This window comes from Wolffia australiana, chromosome 6 (assembly GCF_029677425.1).
Source record: "Wolffia australiana isolate 7733 chromosome 6, ASM2967742v1".
NCBI lineage: Eukaryota > Viridiplantae > Streptophyta > Magnoliopsida > Alismatales > Araceae > Wolffia > Wolffia australiana.
The window spans coordinates 6,003,045-6,028,384 of record NC_135840.1 but is presented as its reverse complement, the minus strand read 5'-3'; the positions used below and the strand labels follow the sequence as shown (position 1 = coordinate 6,028,384).

The 25,340-nt window shown below is 49.3% G+C and overlaps 1 protein-coding gene across 3 annotated transcripts in view; it reads left to right on the top strand.

Moving 5' to 3' along the window:
* Window positions 1-1,730: 1,730 nt before the first annotated feature.
* Window positions 1,731-25,340, top strand: part of SUVH4 (histone-lysine N-methyltransferase, H3 lysine-9 specific SUVH4-like protein) — a 91,068-nt gene continuing 67,458 nt past the window's right edge. For 2 of the 3 annotated variants that reach the window (XM_078576734.1, XM_078576732.1), the window contains exons 1-2: window positions 1,731-1,926; window positions 2,908-3,297. In XM_078576734.1, the coding sequence (XP_078432860.1) occupies window positions 2,971-3,297 (327 nt within the window). In that variant the 5' untranslated portion in view covers window positions 1,731-1,926; window positions 2,908-2,970. The remainder of the gene's footprint in view (window positions 1,927-2,907; window positions 3,298-25,340) is intronic. The other variant, XM_078576733.1, reaches the window with a different exon arrangement.

Below are 25,340 nucleotides of genomic sequence, written 5' to 3'. Positions count from 1 at the left end.
GGATTCAACTGCATCTTCTTCCTTTAGCCAATATCCTATATCGAGGGTGATGGATCACGTATGAGCTACACTTAGAGGCTCGTATGTAATAGTCAACACACAATTGTGACATGGATCAAACTAATAGATGTTAAGTATGATGTCATTTAGTTATTTGTAAATATCACTTTAGTGAAATATTTTCCTAAAGAGCACCCGTTGTTCATCCGTAATGTATTCGCACTAATAGTTATAAGTTTGGGTATACTCACCATATTGAACTCGATCGAAAAATGTTACTTTGACATGTTTATTAACCTTCTTCTCTGTAGGAATGTTTAAAATATGTACCTAAAGATTATCTATCAATGTGTTACGATTTTATCATAATTCACCTTGACATAGCACTAATTCATTGACTCAATTTATAGGAGTCAATGTGCATTTTATGTGATATAATTTATATTCGAATATCAAAAGAAATGCAGAATGTGTGATTGGCCTGCTAGTTAATATAATTATACGCGAATGTCCTGAATCGAGGGTGTAAACTTAAAATAAATTCATTGGTATCCTAGACAACAATATGGTTACAACAAACTTTAACGTTGTACATCATTAATCATGATCAATTTTTGCCACACATAGGTTCCCCAAGGTTCGCGATCAGTTATATCATAGACGTTCCTGCCATTAGGACATGCTTACATTTATTTTTTCTTTTATAGACCTCACATTAATAGTACTAGGTACTAGTTAAAATTAACTTATAAATATTCATAAAAAAATTTGAAGTACCCCTACGATCCTCTACATAGATTAAATCAATAATATGGTTAAACACACTTTTCCCATTGTATGTGATAAATTATGATCAATTTTCCCCACGTTAAGGTCCGGCAAGGTTTGTGATCAGTTATGTCATACACCTTCTTACAATTAGGATACACTTGCACTTATTTTAGGTCAATACTAAGAGGTACTAGTTAAAATTAATATACAAATATATATTTTAATTTTTAAGCATCCATATGATCCTCTATATAGAATGAAGGTAGCTACGAGGGAGGAAAAAATATCCAAAATTATTCGTCAGCTTGTTTATATATTTTAAGTTTTAATTATTATTGATACTTAATAAGTTCATATCGACTTCATTTACATGACTAAAGAAACACCATCATAAAACTTCATGATTGGCCAACAGGAATTTAATCTTACATAGATATCTATGAACCGATTTCATATCCTCTTCAACTTTGATTAAAAAGAGTACATCTCACTGCATCAATTATAGTTCCCAGCCGTGAAGGCATAACTTTTTATCGATGATTGATTGATAATCAGTCCGCAAGTACTATACTAGCAAATGCTTCACCAAAAATAGTATGATAACCCAAAAAATATTAATGGTAAATTTCAAAAAGTAAACCTACTTTGGACAACCTAAAACTGCTGCAACAAACCCAAAGTTCTGTATGAGTAAAAAAATAATGAATATGATTCGCCATTTTCCAAATATTAATTAAAGCCAAAGAAATCATATGTGAATTCAATGCACGATTTTACTGACTACATAGCGTATATTTAAATATTTGAGAGAATATGAAGTTTCAATTTCTTTATTGAAGCTTAACTCCTACACATTAATATTGATATCTATAAATCAATGGATTAATAGGAACTCTAACTCCCAAACATTCCATTTAAATGAAGGGATACGTAGGGTCGATTAAATTAAAGAATTATTGCTCATTTCCCGTTTGACATCTTTCCCGCGCTAAGAGATCGACGGAGGGAGGGAAGAAAGGGGGGAGAGCAGCCACGGTCTGACCGTTTTGCATGTTTGATCTGTGCTGCTCTCTCCGATCCCCATTCTCGATTTCATCCACCGATCAAATCATTCTCATCATCCGGTTTGGTCCATCTGCCGCCGCATTTCTATCGGTGAGACTTGCTTATTGATGTATTCCTTCCGATCCTCATCAAAGATGATTTAGTTCATCGGAATCATGGTAGCGGCGAGGTTATGCATATTTTACTTTCCGGCAGCGTGTCATTTACTTTGTTTTTAAAGGCCTTATAACCCTCTTGATTTTGGGCTACCCCCTTGCCCCGGCTTTAGTTTCTACAAGCGGATGATTGTAGAGGTTTTTTTTGGTACAGTTCTGTTCGGATTAGCTGATCTCAGTTAATCGAGCGAAACATGTTGAATGCGCCATACAAAACTTTAGTTAAAACATACTTTGATTCTTCCAATCTTTTCGATGGTTCGTCTAGTTTATCGGAATTCATTGGTAGTGTCGAGGGTTCTGCATTTTTATTTCCCGGCAGCGTGTCTTTCACTTTCTTTTTAAACGTTGGAAATATTTTTTTAAAGCCCATACCACTGATATGTATAATTCAACACCCTTGTGCCGTGTTATTGGGCCGAGTCTCTACAAGCAGATGATCCTGGGCTGTTGTTTGGTGCTATACTGCTCGGCTAAGCGGAAACATCAGTTAATTGAGTGAAACGAGTTTAATGTGCTGCTTGATATGTCATTAACTAAATGGAAATGTACTTTGATTCTAACGTTAGTTAAATGCTATTAAGTCACGTGACAGAATATCCCCAATTCTTCAGAGTTATACCAAAAATACAAGTTATAGAGTTGATCCTGTTCTTATGAGATTTACCAAAAAGTTATAAATTGTCTATTTGTTTTTAGTGAAAGTGGCCATATTTGTTTCCATTTCATCTGGGCTGTGTAAGGGCCCTGTGTAGTTCTCAATCCAGACTTTCCAAAAAAGGAAATTTCTTTCTCCATTCCCCCACTCCTGAAAATATAAATTTATTGAATATTTCTTACCTTCCAAAATTGTTCCTCATGATACTCGGCCTATCTTTTCTTACAATGATTGAAGCTTCTTGCATTTTTTCTTCAGCTCAGACTCCCTGGTACTGGGTAGGGCAATTGAAGGAGTAAATTCTGGATTCTATTGCTAAAAATGGAGAATGCAAAGTCAAGGGTGAGAAAAATACTTGAAGAATACTCTGGCAACAGGAGGTCTAGCCCAAGATTTGCTCATAAAAGTCGCGAACCTGAAGAGGAGAAGTTGACAACTGGCGTAGAAGATAATTTTGTCAAGAGAAGACGAAAATTTATAGATGTTAGAAAAGAAGCCAAACCGATACCTCTTTCTGCAAACAATGTGATCAATGGACTCATAGGAAGCAATGGACATCTAGATCCAGTTGTCACTAAAGCAGATGCTCATTACTTGGTGGTGAAAACCCTCAGAACATTTAACAAGCTATATCTTCACTTTGTTCAGGTTTGTGTTTAGATAATGATTTAACCGATCATCTGTTTGTTTTCTGGAAGATTTGATTTGTTTTTTCTTGTTTTCACCAGAGAGCTTGTATTCCCCGCAGAATAGGAACTCTTGTTATTAATCTTATTTTAATTTATTTTATGCCGTCTCCTAAGATTAATCCCGACACTTATCAGATCCTTCAATGCACTGAACCCTTGTTATATAATTTTCAATGCACTGGAGGTTCTTTAATGCACTGGCTCGATGTGACCTATGATAAGTGCTCTAGTGGGGTTGGGAAAGTGTAGTCCGTTCGATAGATTCAGGTTATCTTAATCCTGGTGATTTGGAAGAAGTCTCGAGTCCATCAACTGAGATGCAGAAGAACTATTCTGTTTCACGATGATTTGGAATCGAATTTCGCAATTGTGTTATTCCCTCATCCGACTCCCAGCAGTTTATCTATGACACAATAGCCAATATTAACGTCCATGACCCTCACTTGATTTGACATGCTTTGAAAAGAAACTTGTCTGCTCCATAGTTTACCTTGCCCTGTCTCAAAACTATAACACAGTGTGCCTAAATTTCTTTTATGTCCCGCTCACACATTATTATTTTAATTGTTGCATATTTCATTCTTGATTTATCTGATCTACTTAGGGCAACAAATGCCCCGAGCCCATCATTGAATAGCCTGTATTCAAACAGGCCGGTCAAGAATAAATGTGCGTCTTTTTTCTCTTTTTCCTGTTCAAACACTAATGCCTATTGATGGATGGAGCTATTCAGGAAGATTGTAAACACTAACTCTGTATCAGAGCACAGGTTTGTATCGTGAACCTGATCAGCCTTCATCGGAGGTTGTGAATAAGGGGTGGGAAAATCTTAATCATCAAATAATCTTCTTAGTTTCTTCCTTTCGTTAAGTTCATCATTTGGACATGAGGCAAGCTCTTTTTTTAAAATCACCTCAGCTTCAACAGGGGAGAAAGAGCATCTGTTTATTACTTTAGCTGCAATTCTGGAGAACTTGAAATCGAATGCAAAAATTCTTCATTAGTGAAGTCCGAAGAGACCTAAAATTAAAAGAGGCTCAACCCTGTAAGAGTGATTTAGGGTTCATTACATGGTATTCATAGTGGAAGGAGAGAGAGTCTGAAATCGGCCCATGTTGATGGGATAGAAGAGAGGTAGAAGAGAGATAGTGAGCGAAACCCATTCAATAAAGTCAGCTGTACAACTAACTCTTCTTGGGAGAGATCTGACAGACCACCTGAATGAGGAGCTACTTGCTGAGGCTCATTGAAGGTTCAAGAAATAGGAAGTGGAAGAGATATTGGTTCACTCTTGGTTCCTCAATACCATGGCATCAAAGATGCATAGAAAAATTCCTTTTGTGGAATCAATTGAGGAATTTTTTTGCAGATCCAATCAAATTTCAGCAAGAAATAGGATGCATGGTTAGTATGTGGACCAAAAGTCAATGCAGCTCAACTAGTCCGGGGAGATAGATCCATCACGTAGCATGGTTGTGCCTCGAAGGAAGTGTCGAGAGAAATTGACCTCTTTTCCCGTTTCCCTTCTCGGATTTGTACAAAAATGTCTAGCTAAAGAAAGTTGAAATCACGGGTGTTTGGGTCAGGTGCCAACGAAAGCTGGCTAATGTTGGATGCAACAGTTGGGGGAAAGATCCAGGCAATAAGCTCCCCCGCCTATTTGCTTCATGGTCTGGTGCCTTTGTTCAACACATAATGAATCGAGCGAAAATGCAATGCACCGTCTTTCATTTTTCATGAGGAGGGCAGGACTGTCAAATGAAGTGTTTTAAGAATGTTGAATAATGCATGATGTGCACACTCATCCACCAACCTTTCAATTTCATCCTTCAATGCTTGGGGATAGCGATAGGATCCCATTGAGATGGAACCTGTGCCTGAATCAAGGGCTATGATCAATACTGCGTCCAGGTGGAAATGCTTTTGTTGGTTCAAAGACAGATAAAAATCTGGCCAACCTCCGTCAGCAGTTCTTCATTATCTTGCCCCTGTTGTGATGACTGGTTGGTTATTTGGAATTTTCTTGAAGGAGATACCTGATCAGCTTATTCTGGGGTCATACCGCAGTCTGATCAACTCATGAAATTTTTTTGAAGAAGAATTTAATGCTGATTTTTCTTTAAAAAAGATCATGATGACTGATAACCAGTTATCTCCATAATGCCGATTGAATTCAACCATTTCATGTCAAGAATCATGTTCATTGTGCTAATGGGAATATGTAAGTAACTCCCGAAGATTGAGATATCCACACAGAGATATTCTACAGATTCTGGGACCTGTAGAATCTGTCAGAAGATATTTTGTCGATCAAGAAGATTCTGACAAGACAAAACAGAAGATTCTGACAATGTATGCAGAAAATCACCTAGAGACTCACAAAATGCTCTGACAGATTCTGCACTTGCAGAATCTGCATAATATCTCTGCACTCTGGCCAACCATTTGCTTGTGGGCTTCACAAACTCGTTGTGTGGGGAAAACTGATGGGGCCCGTCAAGCAAACTTGGGAGGGAGCAATATGGAGTGTCACGGCATAGCTGGTGGTGATGAATCATGCAGGCACCGGGTTGGGTTTGGGGAGGCACTACCGGTTGATATGGTGAGGCTCAGTGTTGGGGGGGGGTGTCCACGGGGGTTTGCTAGGCTGCGGCATTGTCTTGATCAGCTGGTCCAGTTGTGTCACCATCTGGGTCAGAACGGCCATGTCCTGCTGCAGAGAATGGAAAGGCTGCAAGCAAGCCACGGGGTTGGACTGGGATGCCACCTCTGGGCTTGTAGGTCGTAGTTGAGTTGGGCGAGCTTGGGAGGATGGTCGAGGTTTGCTGCGGTGTAGGTTGGATCCAAGGATACCATTGCTCTGATATGAGTGATAGATACCAGCCCAACCATCCGGAGAGGTCTGCAGGGCTCGGAGTAAACAAGGAAGAGGGAGAATGGTAGGCAACAACAACACTCACAAGAATGTCAATCGTTCACCACACTCACCAGGGGGAGTGCCTCACCATTTCTTGTAAAAGATCCTGATGAAGCCTGATGTGGCCTCTGTTCCCCTCTTATCTACCAAGTCTCAACTGACTTAGTTCAGACTCCTGCCTTATGTAGACCTGTTTGGACGGGGTTGAACCAGTTAGTCCATGACAGATATATTCAGACCACTTAATATTATACTACGCTCGTCCAGCATGGATATGCTCTAGGTTTGATAGTCTTTATTTTTAGGTTGAAGGCATTATTGTCATGTGGAATGGACAGATAACTGGTCCAACCAAGGGGCCTTGAAACTGAAGTATCCAAGACTCTTTGCCCTAGCAATGAATCCAAATGCCAAGGTTGTTGACTGTTGGGATGGGGCTTGTGTCCCTAACCTGATAAGGGCACTATCAGATCTACGGTTCAGGTAGCTATTGGGGATGCAATAGCTCCTTCTACCCTTAACCCCATCGACTCATTCCCGAGATGGCTGGGTATGGGGGGACAATCCTTCTCGGTGAAAGATGCATATTTGAAGATTCGGGGTGCAGCGGGGGGTGACTCGACAGTCAACAAGGCATGCCACATGCTGATGAAGCAAAAAGTTCCCCTCAAGGTGCGGATCTTCAGCTGGATGTTGAGGCGTAGAAAGCTGGCTACCCGGCTTTTCCATAGGAGGTGGGCCCCAACAGACTCCACCGAATGTCTTACGTGCACAAGTGACGAAGACAAAGACTGTTCCCATTTGTTTTTCACGTGTCAGTTTGCTCAGAGCGTATGGACATTGCAGCAGGTCCCAGGGGTGGTTATCTCCTCTGACGAGGCATTTTGGGCCTCAGCCACGCTCGGGAGACCCAGGAGCAAACTGGAGTGGGGGAGGCTGCTGTGGCTGCACCGGAATGAAATGGTGTTTCAGGGGAGGATGGCTTCGGTGGAGAGTTACATCCACGACATTCAGGCGCTAGTGTCATGGTGGGTGGGAGGGAGGGAGCTGAAAGGCAGACCCCTTTTGAGTCTTGATTGTAAATGGTCTGTACATGACTTTCATTTTAATGGTATCAGGTTGACCACCGGCCCCAGGTGGTCTTCCATATTTTCGTTCAAAAAAAAAAAAATTGTCATGTGGAACAGTAAGAATAGACAGAGCCATTGACCAAGAATATGGCAAGGGATGAGCTGTCAACGTATTTGAAAAAATGGAGATATTTCCAGTGCATCGACGTTGCTTATTCTAAAGAAGGTAACTTTAATCTCAACATAATTATGTCTAGGCTCGTCTTTTACGCAACAACAATACCTGTAGATGCCAGTAAATAGAGAATTCTAGCATTTATTAATTGGTAAGGGTACATAATAATACCATTCAACACCAAATATTACATTCGCCATTGGATTTGGGGGCCAACCTATGCAAGATCCCAAAGAGGTTCAAATTCAAGATGCTTTCTGCATGTTTTCATTTCTTTAGGCTACAGTTTGACTTTTATTTAGAGACCCAAATTTTACTTCTTTACATAACTGTCATTTAGGAGAAAGGAATTACTCTCAGTGGATATCTATACAGATGCTCATTATGATGATTGTGCCTTGCGTTATACCTATCCAAGGTCTGATATGCCTTGTATTTTTTGGGTATCAACCCTTTTCCATCCACCTAATCTATTACCTTGAGGGAGTGGCTAGTTTCCAATTGTGGTATCTCTCCTTTGCGTCCATTTCCGCATCCATAGTCTTCCAACAACTATCATCCAATGCATTAATTTACATGCTCAAGAAAACTCTTCATTGTGGGCTAAGACAATCATTAAAGCAAATGATTCAGAGGATACCTAACTTGAAGTTTGAAGCTCCTCACTCCCCTTAGATTTGCAATGACACATAGTTTAGCCTCATCGTCAACAAGATCAGAGGTTTCCTCAGAATCTTGATCCTGTAGACTCTCGTCTTCAAGTTTTGGATTTCCTTCATTACTCTGGGCCAAGTCATCCTGGACAATTACATCATTCTCATCTCTTTGTCTAGGCCATCGCAAATACACCTGTGTATGTTTCTGGGATGTTTAAGATTTTTCCTCATTTCTTCAACCTGATCAATCAGCAGCTTCAGCTCTATCTGAGTATGTTTCTGGGATGCCCGTGTAGTTGAAGAATGATCATCTCCTGGTAGTATTATGTAGCCTTATCCTCAGCCAGACCTAGCCGACGGAACCGACAGAACCAACAGACAGAACCAGAAAATGATTATAGTTCTTAACCCTCATTCTGTTGCTGTGGACTCCTTATATAGTGAGGTACAGGATGGGTTTCTCCATAAGGGGCCAAATTCACAAAGACATGTAACGGACATGCTACATGTCATATAAAAGAAAGCATAATAGAAACAAACTTCAGCAGCTAACAGAATATAAAGTAATCGCTTGCTACTGCTAGACTGGCTAATCTGCTGTGTGTCCCTGGGTTTCCAGAACGAACGTCTCTCATTTATTCAATGTGGTGTCAGCTGAATTGTGGAATTTCCTGTTCTCATGGTGATATTACCTGTTCCTTCTGAATATTAGAGTATCCCGGCCGTACACCCTGAATTGCTCCTGGGTTTGGCTTACCAGACATTCTAGACATGCATTTACGCGATGCACCCAAGGACTGTAGGTCCTTGGACCCAAGGACGCGATGCTCTCAGTTTGAACCCAAGATATTCTGTAGACATCAATCAATTGAGCTCTGATAGTATATTGTCTTAGTTGGTGTCCTATTGATTAGGTGTGCTTCTCTTAAGATAATCTCCCATCGTAATACCTGGGCATATTTGCGTACTCTTATAGTGCTCTGGCGCTAGCTAAGGTATGGCCACCAGCTAAGGTATGGCCAATCCCATCAGATTGTGTTGTGGTGTACTAACACATGATTATTCATGTTTAATACTCTTTTTGGCAGTAGCATTTAAATACTCTCTTGCATTATCTGACCTCACGTGTTTGATTCCCACAGAATACTGACTTATGATCATGTTACAAAGCTGTACTATTCTTGTGAAACCCACCTTGGATCTTAAGAATTATACCTCCTTGAGCTGTGTAGAGTCATCAACAAACTGCACAGACAGGTTGGATACTGGACATGACCCCTACGCTTGCCATAAATAAGTCAAATGGATTCAAACTTATGCTGTTAAATACAACTCTGACGTATCACCAAAGGAGGACATATTTACAGAAACTGATCTCAAGAATTTGAAGATTAAGGGAAGGGATAAAGAAGAGCTTTCGACAATCTGAAGGGAAATGATCTGATAAAGAAGAATGATGGCGTCATGAGCCAGGTATTCCAAGAAAGGTAGGAGTGTTCAAGTCCAAGAAAGAAGAATAAGGGAGTTGTGGCGGTCTATCTTGAATGAAGATAGTAAGAGATAGATAGTATAGGGATGAGGTAAAATAAAGATGGAGAGATATGAAGTTACCCTCTAGAACCTCTGATCACGTAATTTCATGCTCCGACGATAACGAGATGCAGCTAAGTCATGCGATGAAACCTCAATCGGTCATTCCTCAAAGGTTTCTCAATTGTCTTAACAAGGGGCTATTTATAGCCCTGTAGTGTGTACCCAATCAGAGGAAAATACCAATGACTTGCGTGATTTGAGCAAGCTGAGTATCTCTGGAATGTTCACAGAAGATTAGATTGGAAAGGGCAAGCAACTCTAGACGTAGAGATCTTTCGCCTGTCTAGCCGTTCATAATGCTCATTCCGACTACTCCAGCTTGTTGCTCTTGTTGGTGATGAACCTTAAAAATGATCTCTGTAACTACCTTTCCCACTTGTACTTTATTTTTTTGGCCTTGCTCTTATTTCATGCGTGTTGCATTTTTTGATGCATGCCCCAGTTGCCCTCTTTTGTAAGTTATACTAAAGAACATATCCCCTACATCTATTCAAAGATCAGTTATTTCCACTGATCTTGAATGAGCCTCTTGTTGACTGTCTTCTGTGACATATCCTTAGCATGACTCTTTTTTTGAAGAAAATAGGGTAGACCACCCGAAACCAGTGGCCCACCTGATACTATTAAAAAAAAGAGTCAAGTGCACATCATTTACAGATATGACCGCAAATCCTGCTTTTATCCCCCTGCCCCCCAAAAAGATATTAGCGCCTCAACGTCAAATATGGCACTCTCGACTAAAGCCTTTCCTCCTTTGAACACCACTTCGTTTCGGTGCAACCATACCGCCCACAGTAGTGCGAGAATTGTCCCCCACTCCATTCTGCTTTGGTATCCACCTGTCGTGACTGATGCCCAAAAATTGTCGTTTGAGGAGATATTCACCCCTGAAATCTGTTGCGAGGCCCATACTCCTTGAGCGAGGTGACATGTGAAGAAAAGGTGTGAGCAGTCTTCCTCGCCCCCAGCGCACAAAGGGCAGTCGACGGGCTCCGCTGGTGCCCACCTCCGCCGATAGACCCGTGTGACGAGTTTCCGTCTCCTCAACAACCAGCCGAAAATTCTCACTTTAAGAGGAATCTTTAGTTTCAGCATTACGTGACATGCCTGCCTGACTTCTGGGTCATCTCTCGCCACCCCTCGAATCTTCAAGTATGCATCCTTCACCGAGAAAGGTGGCCCCTGCCATACCCATCCGTCTCGATAATCTGCTGATGGGCTGAGAGGTAGGAGGATCTCCTGCATTCCCAATTACTCCTCAAACTGAAGGTCTGATCATGTCTCAGAGAGGGTTGGGACCCGAGCCCCGTCCCAACATTCGCTGACTGTGGCAGTTGGGTTCCTTGTTATAGCAAATAGTCTGGGAAACTTCAACTTCAAGGGACCTTGTTTTGACCAGTTATCATGCCAAAACCGAAAGCCTTCCCCATCTTCCAGTTTGGCATCAAATAACTCATGAATGTGAGGGATGATTTGACGTAGGCTGCGCCAAAAAGGGGACTCCCCCCTAATTCTCACCCATTGCCTTTCCCAATCCATATCACAGCCATATATGTCTCTTAGGACATTGAAAACACGACCCTCCGCTGGTCTCATAACTCGTTCGACCCATTTAGCCAGCAATGCCGAATTCATGGATTCCAAGTGGAGAACCCCCAGCCCTCCTTGTTTCAGAGGTCTACAGACCACATCCCACGCTACTAGGGGTATCCCCCTCTCCCCCACCTCCCCAAAAGAACCGCCTCATTAATCCCTCTTGCCGCTTTGTCACAACTGCCGGTGCTTTATATACCGATAGGCAGAATATAGTGATCGCTGAGAGCACCAACCTCAAAAGTACCAGGCGACCCCCTTGTGATAACATCTTGTTCTGCCAGCCCTCCAACCTGCGCTCCACCTTGTCAATCACTGGCTGCCAGTCTGCAGCTAGGATGCGTCTCCCTGTCAGTGGAAGACCCAAATACTTCATTGTTAGCGAACCTCGGGGTGTGCCTAGCGAATTAGTGCATTGGGTCTCCTCCTCCAACGACTGGCCGAATCTCACAAAGGCTGACTTTTCTCTGTTGAGACGTAGCCCCGAGAAATCAGCAAATAATTCTAACAGGGATGATATGATGTGAGTTTCTGCCGCAGCTCCTTCCAGGAAGAATGTTGTGTCATCCGTATATTGGAGTAGTGGGATACCCCTGGAGTAGCGCGCCGTGTGAAAGCCGCGCAGTAGGCCGTGTTTGACTACTCTCTGTGGGCGGATCCATCCTCCTGCTGCCCTGCCATTGACCAAGACTGAGAAAGAGTGGGACGTAGCGCAACGTCGCACCCAGGCCACCCAGTCCTCGGAAAATCCTCGCTTTCGCATGACGGACCATAGAAATCTCCTATCGAGTGAATCATAGGCTTTTGCAAAATCCACCTTCCAAATAAAGCCCTTCGTTCCGTTTCTTTTCCAAGCTGAAATGATCTCCCCCGCCACCACCGCACTGTCTTGCAATTGTCTTCCCAGAATGAAGGCCAATTGAAAGGGTCCGATTAGGCCCCCAATCACCCCTCTCAACCGGTTAGCCAACACCTTGGCGATGATGAGATAGATTGAAGTCGACAGAGCAATGGGCCCACATTCACCGCTCCTGCGCACTTGGGAAACAGAAATAAATATGGCCGATTCAGTCTTTCCATGCCGAAGTTACCCATCCGGAACTCGTCCAATGTATCCATCACGTCTGAGCCAACAACATCCCAGAATTCACTAAAGAAGAAAACTGGGAGTCCATCAGGGCCCGGGGCTCCGTCTCCATTCAAACCTTGGATCGCGTTTCGTACTTCTTCCACGAAGAAAGGCTTCACTAGCTCAGCCTGTTGTGCTTGTGATAACCTAGATACGCTTCTACCTTCCCATCTCCACTGGTTGCGAGCCCCCTGCTTAGTGACTGTTCTGAAATGATCTGCTAGTGCTTCTCCCACTCCTTGTGCCCCCAAGACTTCACGGTTTCCCACTTTCACTCGTGGTATAAGATTCGACCTTCTCCTTCCATTCGTCGCCATATGGAAGAACCGTGTGTTGGTGTCCCCCTCCTTCAGCCAAAGTTGCTGCGACCGCTGCCTCCAAGCCATTTCAAGCTTCTCATCCTCTTCCTCCACCACCCCTCTGCATGTTTTTCTTTCCTTGAGTTCGGAGTCGACCAGGCATCTTGTGTCTTCAATGGAGTCCTACTGTTGGACCCGTAAAAGGGCTTCATCTCTTCACTGGCGTCTTCCCTCTCGGATCTTTTTTTTTCACCCCAATAAGGTGTTGTCTTAGACCTGCCAATTTGGTGGCCAACCTCATCGTGGCTGTGCCCTGTGCTGATTGACTTCTCCACCATGTTATCACTTCTTCTTTGAATCCCTTCTCACGTAGCCACGAGCGATCTAACTTAAAATAGGTCAATCTGTTCTGGCCAACATTAGCTTGCCAGATAACTGGAACATAATCAGATAATGGTTTGGGGAGTGCTCGTACATCTGCCAATGGATACTCTTCCAATAGGTCCACGGAGCAAAGGAATCTGTCCAGGCGAGAAAATGCGGTGTGGCCTCTCGTACTTCGCCAAGTGTAATTACAATTTGTCGGTCCCATTTCGTGTAATCCCGTCTTGGATACGAAAGACCAGAAAGCCTCTGACCCTAGATCTTGCCCTCCCCTCCCACTCGGTCTATCACTTGACTCCAAAGTCACGTTGAAATTGCCTCCAAATAACAATGGCATCCCGTGAAAGAGGGAGACTACACTTTCCAGCTCCTCCCATAACCTGTGTCAATGGGCTGCAATAACAGGGCCGTAAACCGATGCCACCATGCATTGAAAACCGTCGCTCCTTCTCTTCGTTTTTACTGCCACCACAAACTGTCCCGTCCATGACCCCTCTTTAGCAAAGGTCGTCGTATTCCATGCCACCAATGGGCCCCCGGATCTACATGTGGCATTCACAGCCACAAAGCCCTCGAGAAAACCTCGTCCCACCAAGTTCCATTCTTTTCTTTCACACCTCTCCAACATCGTCTCTTGTAGGCAGACTTCATCGGCTCCCCAGTCCCGTAAATAGCTCCCACCACTCCCCGTCTCCCTTCATCCCATAGACCGTGCACATTCCATGATACACACTTCATCTATGATATGATAATTGCCCTCCCTGCTTCTTCTCCGGTGCCACCTCCACTACCTCCGCCAACTCAAGCAATGTCGGGTGTGTGATTTGAGTTTCCTCTGTCTCTATTTCCTTTATGTGGCTTGATGACTCTATGGTCTCTTTCCCCTTGGAGCTTTGACCCTTAGGTGCTACCTCGTGTGGCTCTTTTCGAGATTTCGCTTTCTTTGATCTGCTGTCCACAATTAACCGCACCTAACCGTTTTGCCCGAACACCACCCACGTCTTCTTACCATTTGCCTCCGTTAAAGCCAGTTTCCCCCTTTGGTAAACCACGCCCTTGAACCGGCGAAGAGCTTCATTAGTTATCTGCCGCATCCTCTTCTGTCTTGGGCTTCGGTCTTTCTGAACCTTGTCCACAGTGGGCTATGTCAGCGGTATGGCCGATGATGCGCTCTCCTCCTGCATCGGGCTGCCGCTCTCTACTCCTTGTACACCTACCTCCATGGTAGATCGCACCGACGGGGGTCTTGTGGGGGATCCCCTGAATTCGCAAGGTGCTGCTGGGGGAGTCTTGTGGCTTATTCTGGCCTTGAAGGTTTTCGTGTGTCCATGTGACCACGCTGATTCTGGTAACGACTCCCCTTCTATCACTTCAACGTCAAGTAACACCACGTTTGGGTCCCCGAATTCTAACCCTGTCAAGATGATATTCTTAAGCCGTCCGAATGAGGAGACCAATTTTGTCAGCGTCGATTTATTGCGATGCACCAACAGGACCCCGTGCACCTCCACCATGATCCCCATTTTTTTAACTCCATCAGCTCCATCGGTGGGGAGTATCCGCCGCCATCTCACCTCCGTGGTGTCTGTGATCCGCTGCTTCCAGCCGCATATCGCCACATAGGCAGCCGTCGGTATCCCTCGAAGAAACAAGGTGTTGGTATCTATCCTCCGTATCTCCGCCTGCTCTAGCTTCGGGAATTTCTGCCATAAGCCAGCCCGTACAACCTCGGTCTCTGGGTTATCTCCGAAAACATCTCCCAACATGCATTTTTGGAGAAAATTGATGCCCTCATCCTCCCCTTCAGTAGATACTTGATCTTTTGCTGTCCTTGGCTTTGAATCTGGTGTCCTGTCTGCGCCTGAATTCTGTTATTTTCGCCTCTTCCTTGCCTACACTCAAACTGGCGGTGTCCTGTCCTTCGGCACCCCCGGCAGATTATTGGATCTCGACAGTCACATGCGTGGTGGCCTCGTGCTAAACATCTGAAACAAATGTTTTTCTCCCCGAGGGGTCTTCGCTGTATGGACCCATTGACATGTTGAGCCCTCTTTGCGTGACGAGATCTCACCGTCACCCATCCAACCGCTTCGTTCTCCAATCAGGAAGAGGCCTTCTTGCTCGTGTGCCGTCCTCACGTGTCTTCTTGTTCTGTCTATGCCTCTGCCCACAAAAGCAACAACCAGGGTCCTCTTGCGCTCCCTCTGCATTATATGTGTTCCCCCGGGGTCTGCTCTCTCTTGCCCAGGACCCCCTCCGCCATCTTCCTTGCGGCATTGGTCCTGTTCTATCCTTCTTCTGATTGTTGTTCAGGGCACCCTAGTCACTCTCATGTAGCCCCCCCTTGTGCTGAACGTGCACGGGTCTCTTACCCCTCTCTTCATTTCCTCCTTGTGCATGACCTCTGTACTTGCGCCTGTCTTTGAGGAGCAACTCCTGTTCCAGGATCTCCCACTGACGAGTATCATATTCGGCGAAAGTCTTCTAACGTTGCATCTCTCATGCCATGGTGAGACCCCATTCCACCTTCACAGAATTCTCTTTGAGTATCGCGTCACCGGCCCTGAGTGTTGTAAAACTTTGCCTTGGTGATCCCCTTCTGAAACTCGATCTTAAGAGGCAGCCCCGCGAACCTCTGTCTCTGCAAGGTTCTCAATGCAAAGACTGCGTCTTCCACCCTTCTGAAATTAACAAAGGCATAGCTTCGCCCAGGTATGAAAGCGGTAGTTTCCAGGTCCCCAAATCGTAGGAACTGCTCCAACAACATGCCCTGAGTAACTCGGGGTGGGAGGTTTCCTACCCATAGGTGGCGACTCGGCTGTGCTTCTGCCTGCCCCAACGGATGACTCAGGGGATTAACTCCATTCCCCCTCTCTTCAATTCTGGGATTGAATGCACCGCGATGTTTCTCCCTTCCCCCGTCAATCTGGCCCCTCATTCTCTTGCCGAACGAGCGCTGCACTGCGTCCGCTGCGGACAAAGAAAATGGAGAACCTCGGACGAGCGTTAGAACGACATCAAACGAATCTTTCGGTGGTTCCAAGGACACAAACTCCCCAAAGCCATCCAGCCATAAAATCCCTCGTCTCAATGTCTGCCGCGGGCTCATCAACATTGCTCGCCTCCTGTTGCTGCTGAATTTCAGAGCTGACTTGAGGTCGGGGGATTTCTAACGCCGATCGATTCCCAGAAGAAATCAACGGCTCCCAAGGACTGAACTCACTGCGACCGTGGGAGCTCGGAGAGGGCTTTGTTGAACTCCATGCTAGGGCTTGGAGGAAGGAGAGGTAATGAATTCCTTAACCAGAATGTACATGAGGAGGGGTATATATACCCTAGGAGAGAGAGAGGAGAGAATATGAGTTAGTGATAAGTGAGGGAGCCTAGTGGGTTTATAGAACATGACCCACTAGGAGAGGCCTCTCACTAACAGCCCCCATGGCGAGGTATGGATGTCATCCATGCCAAGCTTGGAGGTAGCACGAACAAGGAGAGGATTTGATAATCCCTTCGTGAGAACATCGGCCGCCTGGTCGGATGACGGCACGAAAGACAAGTCGAACAAGCCCTCGTCCATCCGCTCCTTGAAGAAGTAGCGGTTGATCTCCATGTGCTTGATGCGACCCGTCTGGCCCGGATTTTGAGCCAAGGCAATAGCCAATTTGTTGTCACAATAAAAGTGGATCGGACAGGTGTACTCGACGCGAAGTTCGTGGAGCACCCCGTGAATCCACTGAGCCTCAGAGGCCCCATCCGCAAGTGCCCGGTATTCCGCCTCTGCACTCGAACGGGAGACACGATCCTGCTTGCTGCTTTTCCAGCTCACAAGGCCCCCGAAGGCAAAGATGCAAAGACCGGTGGTAGACCGGTAGTCCACAGTCGAGCCTGCATAGTCAGCGTCTGTATATACCTTTACAGTCGGCTCTGAGCTCCGGGGGAAGAGTAAACCCTTCCCGGGACAGCCCTTCAGGTACGCGAGCACCCGGTGAGCTGCCTGACGATGAATCTCATGCGGAGCATGCATGAACTGACTGAGAAGGCTAACTGCATAGCTGATGTCGGGACGCGTGTGGGTCAGATAGAGAAGTTTCCCCACCAACTGCTGATATTGATGGGTGCTGACCGGCGGAGAGTCACCCCCGGCGCCCAACTTGACGTTGGGGTCGATGGGGGTCTTCACAGGAGCACAGTCGGTCATACCCGTCAAAGTCAGCAGGTCCACCGTATATTTCTGCTGGCTGATGAAGATACCACGAGCCGAGTAGGCCACCTCGAGCCCCAAGAAGTACCGGAGCTGACCAAGGGCCTTGATCTCGAACTCGCGGGCAAGGGAGCGGCTGAGGCGTGAAGCTTCGGCAGTGTCCGACCCGGTGATCAGGATGTCGTCCACATAAACGACCAGGATAGCGACCCCGGCCGGGCCGTGACGGAAGAAGAGAGTGGCTTCCCCATTGCTCTGGGTGTACCCTTCGGCGCGCATGACGGAGCTGAAGCGGCCGAACCACATCCGCGGCGACTGCTTCAGTCCATACAAGGACTTCCGCGGTCGGCAGCGGTCCCGGAGGCCGAGAGGGTAGCCGGAGGATGATGCATGTAGACCTCCTCGGTAAGATCGCCATGAAGGAAGGCGTTCTTAACGTCGAACTGGCGAATCAACCACCCATGATGAGCGGCCAGCGCCAGAGGAGGCGGGCGGTGTCCATCTTCGCGACCGGAGAAAAGCGTCTCAGTAGTCGGCGCCGTAGGACTGAGTGAAGCCACGAGCCACGAGCGCGATTTGCGGCGTTCAGGAGCCATCGGCGTTGTGCTTGGGGTGTGAACCCACTTGCAAGAGACGGCCGTCTTCCGGGCGGAGAGGAACCACATCACGTGTGGTTTTGAGCAAGGCGCACATCTCCTCATCCATCGCGCTTTCCAATGAGGACAAGCGATAGCATCGGTTAAGCGGCGTGGAGCGAAGACAGAGTCGATGCGGGTCAAAAACAGGCGGTAGGGAGTACTCAACCTGGCGAAGGAGCGATAGTGAGAGAGGGGTAAAGGGAGTGCGGGTGCACTGGCGGACCCCTTTACGCAGCGATAGGCAAGTCAGGAGTCATCGTCAGCAGGAGAAGAAGACGACTCGGAAATGGCTGGCGGAAGAGAGGAAGGCGAGGACTCAGCAGGCGGGAGGAGGCGGAAGCAGGGCGAGGTCGGGAGGAAGATAATGGGGTAGGCGCAATGGGTGAGGAAGGAAAGCCGACCGGTGGAGGAGAAGAAGAGGAGGGTGGAACGACTGTGGGAGGAGAGGCAGCGGTGGGAGGAAAGGAGCAGCGGGCTCCAGAACCAGATCCGGCTCAAGGGGCCGGAGGAGATGTGGGAGAGAAGAAGGGTTGAAATTCAGAGAGGGTGACATTGGCGGAGACGAAAAACCGAGGAGAGGAGGGAGGAAAGCATTTATACCCTTGCTGAGGCGAGGAGGAGCCAACAAAGACGCATTTGAGCGCCGGGCATCCAGCCCGACAGGGAGGCGTCGTGTCATGAACATATGCCGTGCAGCCAAAGACGGGGAAGAAGGTGAGTGCGGAGCTGCGGCGGGAAAGGCAGCCGACAACCGGTCAAGCGGAGGGCTGAACTGGAGGGTCGGGGTGGGCAGCCGGTTGATGAGATGAGTACTCGTCAGAACGGCTTCCCCCCAATAAGTCCACGGGACGTGGTAGTCCAGCAGGAGAGTGCGGGCAGTCGACGTGACATACCCAATACGCCGCTCGGCAAGGCCATTCTGCTCGGGCGTCGCCACGCAAGACGTCTCGTGGAGAATCCCATGGGCGGTGAAATACGAGGTCAACTCCTGGTTGACGTAGTCCCGCGCATTGTCGGACCGGAACCGCTGAATAGTCCGGCCAAACTGAGTCTGAAGCATGGTGCAGAAGGCTTGAACAGTCGAGAGCGGCGCTCTTGGACGGCAACAAGTAGGTCCACGTGTAACGGGTGGCCTCATCAACAAAGATCAAGAACCACCGGTGTCCCTTCAGGCTGGCCTGTCGCGACGGACCCCATACATCGCTATGAATGCGATATAAGGGAACATCACTGTGAGAAGTCGACGGAGGAAGGAGGCCGGCGATGCTTCGCCAGTTTGCATGCATCACAAACAACAGAAGAGAGGTCAAGCCAGTACACAATGTCGGAAAAAGTCTTTTCAAAACATGGAAAGACGGATGCCCGAGCCGCTGGTGAGTGAGTAGAAGCCGCTGCCGCGCTGGTCTCGACCGTCAACAAGCACCGCTGCACCGTCCCCGACCGCCCCCTCTCGTCCAACAGCAGTAGGCCATCCGAGCGCCTAATTCGCAAAGTCTTCCCCACCTTGTCAGTCAAAAAGATCCCATCAGACTGAATGTGGAACGAGCAATGGACCGCATCGACGAGTCGCTGCGGTGACATAAGTAAGGTCTGAAGGGACGGAACATGAAGGACGTTGTGAATGATACCAAGGCCATCCACATGGATCGACCCGATACCAGCCACGCGAAGTCGTCCCCCCCCCGCCGTGTGGACAGCTCGACCACCAAGGTGCCGCTCGTAGGACAGAAACCGGTGGTTGAACGGGGTCATATGCTCTGTGGCCCCAGTATCAAGCACCCAGGTGGTATCCGAAACGAAGGGAGCTTGGAGGGCCGAGTGTCCACAATACCACTGATCTGACTTGGGAAGGAAGAACGCACGAAGTCACTGAAGTGAGCCACGGTAGGCTGCGAAGAAGACCCGGTCTGCAGGGCAGCCAGCTGGGAGCTGAGACGGGCAAGTTCGGCAGTCAGCTGGTCATTAGTCATGGCTGGATGGCTGGAGCTAGAGGGCGACGGGGCCGGTGCCTGGGCAAGATGGGCTCTGGCTGCGGGACCGGCGAGGCGGCGAGGCAGGAGCTGATGGCGATGAGGCGACCTCCGGATCCGGGTACTGTCCAAAAATTTCTTGATGCACCTGGCCTCAAGATGATTCGACTTACGCGGTAGGAGCAAACCACGGTGCCCGAGAGCCCGAAGAAGGCTTGGGCAGCAAGGGAGGTTGCTCCGTAGGGCGGGACAGGAGGGCAGCACTCTCGCCGGGGGACTCGGCAGGCAGGTCCAGCAGCGGACGTTGACGACGAAGGCTGCTTTCAACCTCCGTCAACTCCTTAACCAGACCATCGAAGTCCGGAAGAGGAGTCTGGGAGTGAAGAGCCCGGCGCCTGACATCCGCATATTCCGGATTCAGCTTGTCGAGAAATGACATGTAGCGGAGCTTGAGAGCATGGCGGCGGTCGACGCAATTCGGATCCCCCACCGGCATGTAATAGTCCACCTCGCGCCACAGGGCTTGGTGGGCAAGGCTATAGTCCATAATGGACATGGTGCCATGTCGGAGTACACTCGCCCGCTCGGCCAAAGTAAAGATCTTCCAGTCATCAGCATCATGCCCGCAGTAGCGACGAGCGTGCTCCCAGATCTCCAGCGAGTCGTCAGGTGGAGGAACTTGTCATAGACCTCCCGAGAGAGTGTGAGTCAAGAGCCAAGAGTGGGCAGTACTGCTCGGCACTCCAGGCCGGGAAATGCGGGTCCGTGACGGGAGGGCTGGCAGGTGAGATGTTTCTGGAGCAGGCGGCGCAGAGTGTACTCGGCGAACTTCAGCCACGACATCAAGTTCGGAGCACTGAGGCGGCAGTTATCCGGGCGGAGGGAGAGGAGCACCGATTTTGGCGACGGAGTTCCCGGCAAAGTCAGCGCGGTGAAATCTGCTTGGGTTGACGTCGGGGCGGTGGATGCAGACGGATCACTGCCCATGCTGGAGGTAGTCGACATGACGGCAAACAGCAGAAGCGGCAGCGAACGAAGAACCGAACACGGTCCGAACACGGGAGACAGTTGCTTGCGGGCGGCTTGCGGCGGGCGCTCGTCGCGGCGCTGCTCGCGGGCGGCTGCTGCGGGCGGCTGCGCTGCTCGCGCGCTGCTCGCGGCGGCTGCTGCGCGGCGGCGGCGGCGGCGCTGCTCGCGGCGGCTGCTTGCGCGGCGGCTGCTCGCGGCGGCTGCTTGGCGGCGGCTGCGGCGGGCGCTCCGTCGCGGCGCTGCTCGCGGCGGCTGCTGCGGCGGCGGCTTCGCGGCGGCTGCTGCGGGCGGCTGCGCTGCTCGCGCGCTGCTCGCGGCGGCTGCTTGCTGGCGCTGCTGCGGCGGCTGCTTGCGGCGTCGCGGGCGCTGCTCGCGGGCGGCTGCTTGCGGGCGCTGCTTGCGCGGCGCTGCTGCGGCGCTGCTTATGCGAGCAAGGAGAAGATTGAGAGGGTGATGGTGAAGAAGAAGAAGAAGAAGAAGAAGAAGAAGAAGAAGAAGAAGAAGAAGAAGAAGAAGAAGAAGAAGAAGCCCGCACACAGGCTTAGGGCTAGAGATGGGGATCAAGAGCTTGGCTCTGATACCATGTTGAACTCCATGCTAGGGCTTGGAGGAAGGAGAGGAAATGAATTCCTTAACCAGAATGTACATGAGGAGGGGTATATATACCCTAGGAGAGAGAGAGGAGAGAATATGAGTTAGTGATAAGTGAGGGAGCCTAGTGGGTTTATAGAACATGACCCACTAGGAGAGGCCTCTCACTAACAGGCTTGGATTTGGGATCAACCTTGGTCGTGCCGCCGGCCAACCGCGAATCAGAGGGAGCAGATAACCGCTGCACGAGAGGGGAGACGACAGGTCGTTCCGCTTCCACTGCTGTGGAGCCGAGAACTCTTCCCTGGCCTTGGAATTTCCCGGTCGAAATCGACGCCGATAGCGCCTTGTTCACCTTCTTCATCTTCCCTTCATCTTCCCCTAGCTGCTGCTCGTCGTTGTTCCCTTCAACGAGATCGGCGATCTTGAAGATCCAAACATTTTCCCAAGGCTGATCCGGCTCATCATCGAAGAAACCATCATAATTGTCATCATCCTGGTAGAGCTCGCCCGACCACCATCTCCCCTTGCCGCTTAACCGCTCCTCCTCTTCATCAATCACCATCTTCTTCGAGAATTCTTCGACGTCGATCGGATCGGAGAAATCAGATCTCGCGCCGCGAAAACCTTCCGCGCGAGAATTCTGCGGGTTGCCGCGGCTCGCGCGGGGGAAGGGAAGGAGGAAGCGGCGAGATGGAGGGTTGGGACGGGGGAAGAAACTCACTGGACATGGCCCAGCGATGGCGAGCTCGGCAGAGAGATCCGCCATCTCACCCAGCTGTGAGATGCAGAGTCCCTGGATTATGATCAACATTATCCTTGGCATGACTCTAGAAGAACGCTGGATAGCCTATATAATTGGTTATTGTATAAAACAGAGAAAGAAGAGAAGTGAAAGGAAGAGAAAAGGGAGGGCCCCAGGGCACACACAAATGGATTTGAACAATAAAGAAACGATCTTATGTGGGTTATTTGATGAGTTGGCTCTTTAGATATTGTGAAACCCTAGAAGGGTTGAGGGAGAGGAGAAGAAGGATGATCGATGAAGGAAGACTAACAGAATGACATAAGGACCCAAAGGGTTACATGGAGGGTATTTATACCCTAGGAGAGTAAGTAGGAGAGAGAGAGTGATAATAATAATAAGTCCACACTAACACCCCCCCGCAAGCGAAGTATGGATGTCGTCCATGCCGAGCTTGGACACTGCACGTTGAAGGAGAGGCCGGGACAGTCCCTTGGTGAGGACATCCGCGGCTTGATCGGCGGAAGCAACAAAGTCGAGGTCGAAGATCCCTTCGTCCATACGCTCCTTGAAAAAGTAGCGGTTGCGCTCCATGTGCTTGATCTTTCCCTGCTGGCCAGGGTTCTTGGCCAACGCAATCGCCGACTTGTTGTCGCAGTAGAAGTGGATCGGGCCGAAATACTCCACACGAAGGTCATGGAGAATCCCGTAAATCCACTGGCCCTCAGAGGCCCCATCGGCGAGTGCTCGGTACTCGGCTTCGGCACTAGAGCGGGACACCTTGTCCTGCTTGCTGCTCTTCCACGTGACTAGACTGCCAAACAGAAACGTGCAGTACCCGGTAGTGGAACGATAATCCACAATCGATCCAGCAAAGTCAGCGTCGGTGTACACCTTCACTGTCCGATCCGTGCTGCAAGGAAATAACAACCCCTTGCCGGGGCAGCCTTTGAGGTACGTAAGTACCCGATATGCTGCCTGGCGGTGGATCTCGCGTGGTGAGTGCATGAACTGGCTGAGGAGGTTGACGGCGAAGCTGATGTCGGGTCGGGTGTGCGTCAAATAGAGGAGCTTCCCCACCAGCTGCTGATACTGGAAGGAATTCACCGGTGGTGAGTCCTCCCCCGTGCCCAACTTCACGTTGGGGTCAATGGGAGTACTCACTGGCGCACACTCCGTCATGCCCGCCAGGGCCAGCAAGTCAACGGCATATTTCTGCTGAGACACGAAAATGCCCCGTGGGGCATATGCCACCTCAAGGCCGAGGAAGTAGTGGAGAGGCCCAAGGGCCTTGATCTCGAACTCCTTGGCCAAGGCAACACCAAGGCGACCAGCCTCTGCAGAATCTGAGCCGGTGATAAGAATGTCGTCAACATAGACCGCCAGGATGGAGACACCAGCGGGAGTATGGCGGAAGAAGAGAGAAGCGTCGCCGTTGCTCTGGGTGTAGTCCTCGGCCTTCATCACAGAAGAAAAGCGGCCGAACCACATCCGCGGGGACTGCTTCAGTCCATAGAGGGACTTCCGCAGTCGGCAGACGGTGCCAGGAGGGCCGAGGGCATATCCCGGAGGCTGCTGCATGTACACTTCTTCCGTCAAGTCGCCATGAAGGAAGGCGTTCTTCACGTCGAACTGCCGGATGACCCAGTGAAGATGGCGGCCACTGCCAAGAGGAGACGGGCGGTGTCCATCTTCGAGAAAAGCGTCTCAGTAGTCACGCCATAAGACTGAGTGAACCCCGGGCCACAAGAGCGCGACTTGTAGCGCTCGAGGTGCCATCGCACGGTGCTTCTTGGTGTGGATCCACTTGCAATCCACCGCCCTCTTGCCCGGAGGAGGCGAGATCCCAAGTGTGGTTCTTGAGCAGGGGCTGCATCTCCTTGTCCATCGCCGCTTTCCAATGAGGAGAAGCAATCGCATCGGCTCGGCGGCGTGGGACATGGTCCGACTCGATGCGAGCGAGAGACGGCCGGTAGGAGTACTCAGCGGTCGAAGGAGATATAGTGGGACAAGGGATACGCGGTGCGGGTGCACTCGCGGACCCCTTTCGAAGGGCGATAGGCCAACCCAACTGATCGTCATCATCGGGAGGGGCTGGGAGGACTCGTCCGACGGAGGAGCGGAAGCATACGTGGAAAGAGGACCCCTCTCCGGGAGAGAGAGCGAGCTCACCGGGAGGGGAAGGAGAAGAAGCCGCAGATGGAGTGATGGAGGGTGTCTCCCCGAGAGGTGTGGATGACGACACACCGGGGAAAGAGGGAGACACGGGTGGAGGCAATGCGGGCGGCAGTGGCAGAACCGCCAAAGGGGTGGAGGAAGGTGGCAAGGCTGCCGGAAGGGGCAATGGGGTAGTGGAGGAGAGCTCCGAAGACCCCTCATGAGACGACGCCACGGGAGCCGGAGGTAGGTCAAGTGGAGGTGGAACATGAGTGGATGGTGAGGGAGCAGTGGGCTCCGCAACGGGAAAGGGCTCCAAGTAGGGAGCCACAGGAACCTCATCCAACGGGAGGCGGGAAGAGGTGTCACCGAAGTAGGGCTCATGTTCGGCAAAGGTGACGTTTGCCGAGATGAAATACCTGCGAGACGGCGGATGATAACACCGGTAGCCTTTCTGGAGGGAGGCATAACCCACGAACACGCACCGGAGGGCACGAGCGTCGAGTTTCGTGCGAGTGGGGGAGGTGTCGTGCACATAGGCGGTGCAGCCGAAGACCGAGGAAGGAGGCGGTCGAAGAGGAACACCAGGAAATGCGCGGTCAGCGATCGATGGGACTCTGAAACCCAAGGACATCGGAGGGAATGCGGTTGACGAGTTGGGTACCCGTTAACACCGCGTCGCCCCAAGATGGCCATGGCACGTGAGAGTTCACCAAGAGAGTTCTGGCCGTCGAGGTGACATAGCCGATGCGACGTTCGGCCATGCCGTTCTGCTCCGGTGTCGCCACGCACGAGGATTCGTGAAGAATTCCCCGTTCGGCAAAGAAGGAGGTGAGATCGGCATTGATGAAGTCG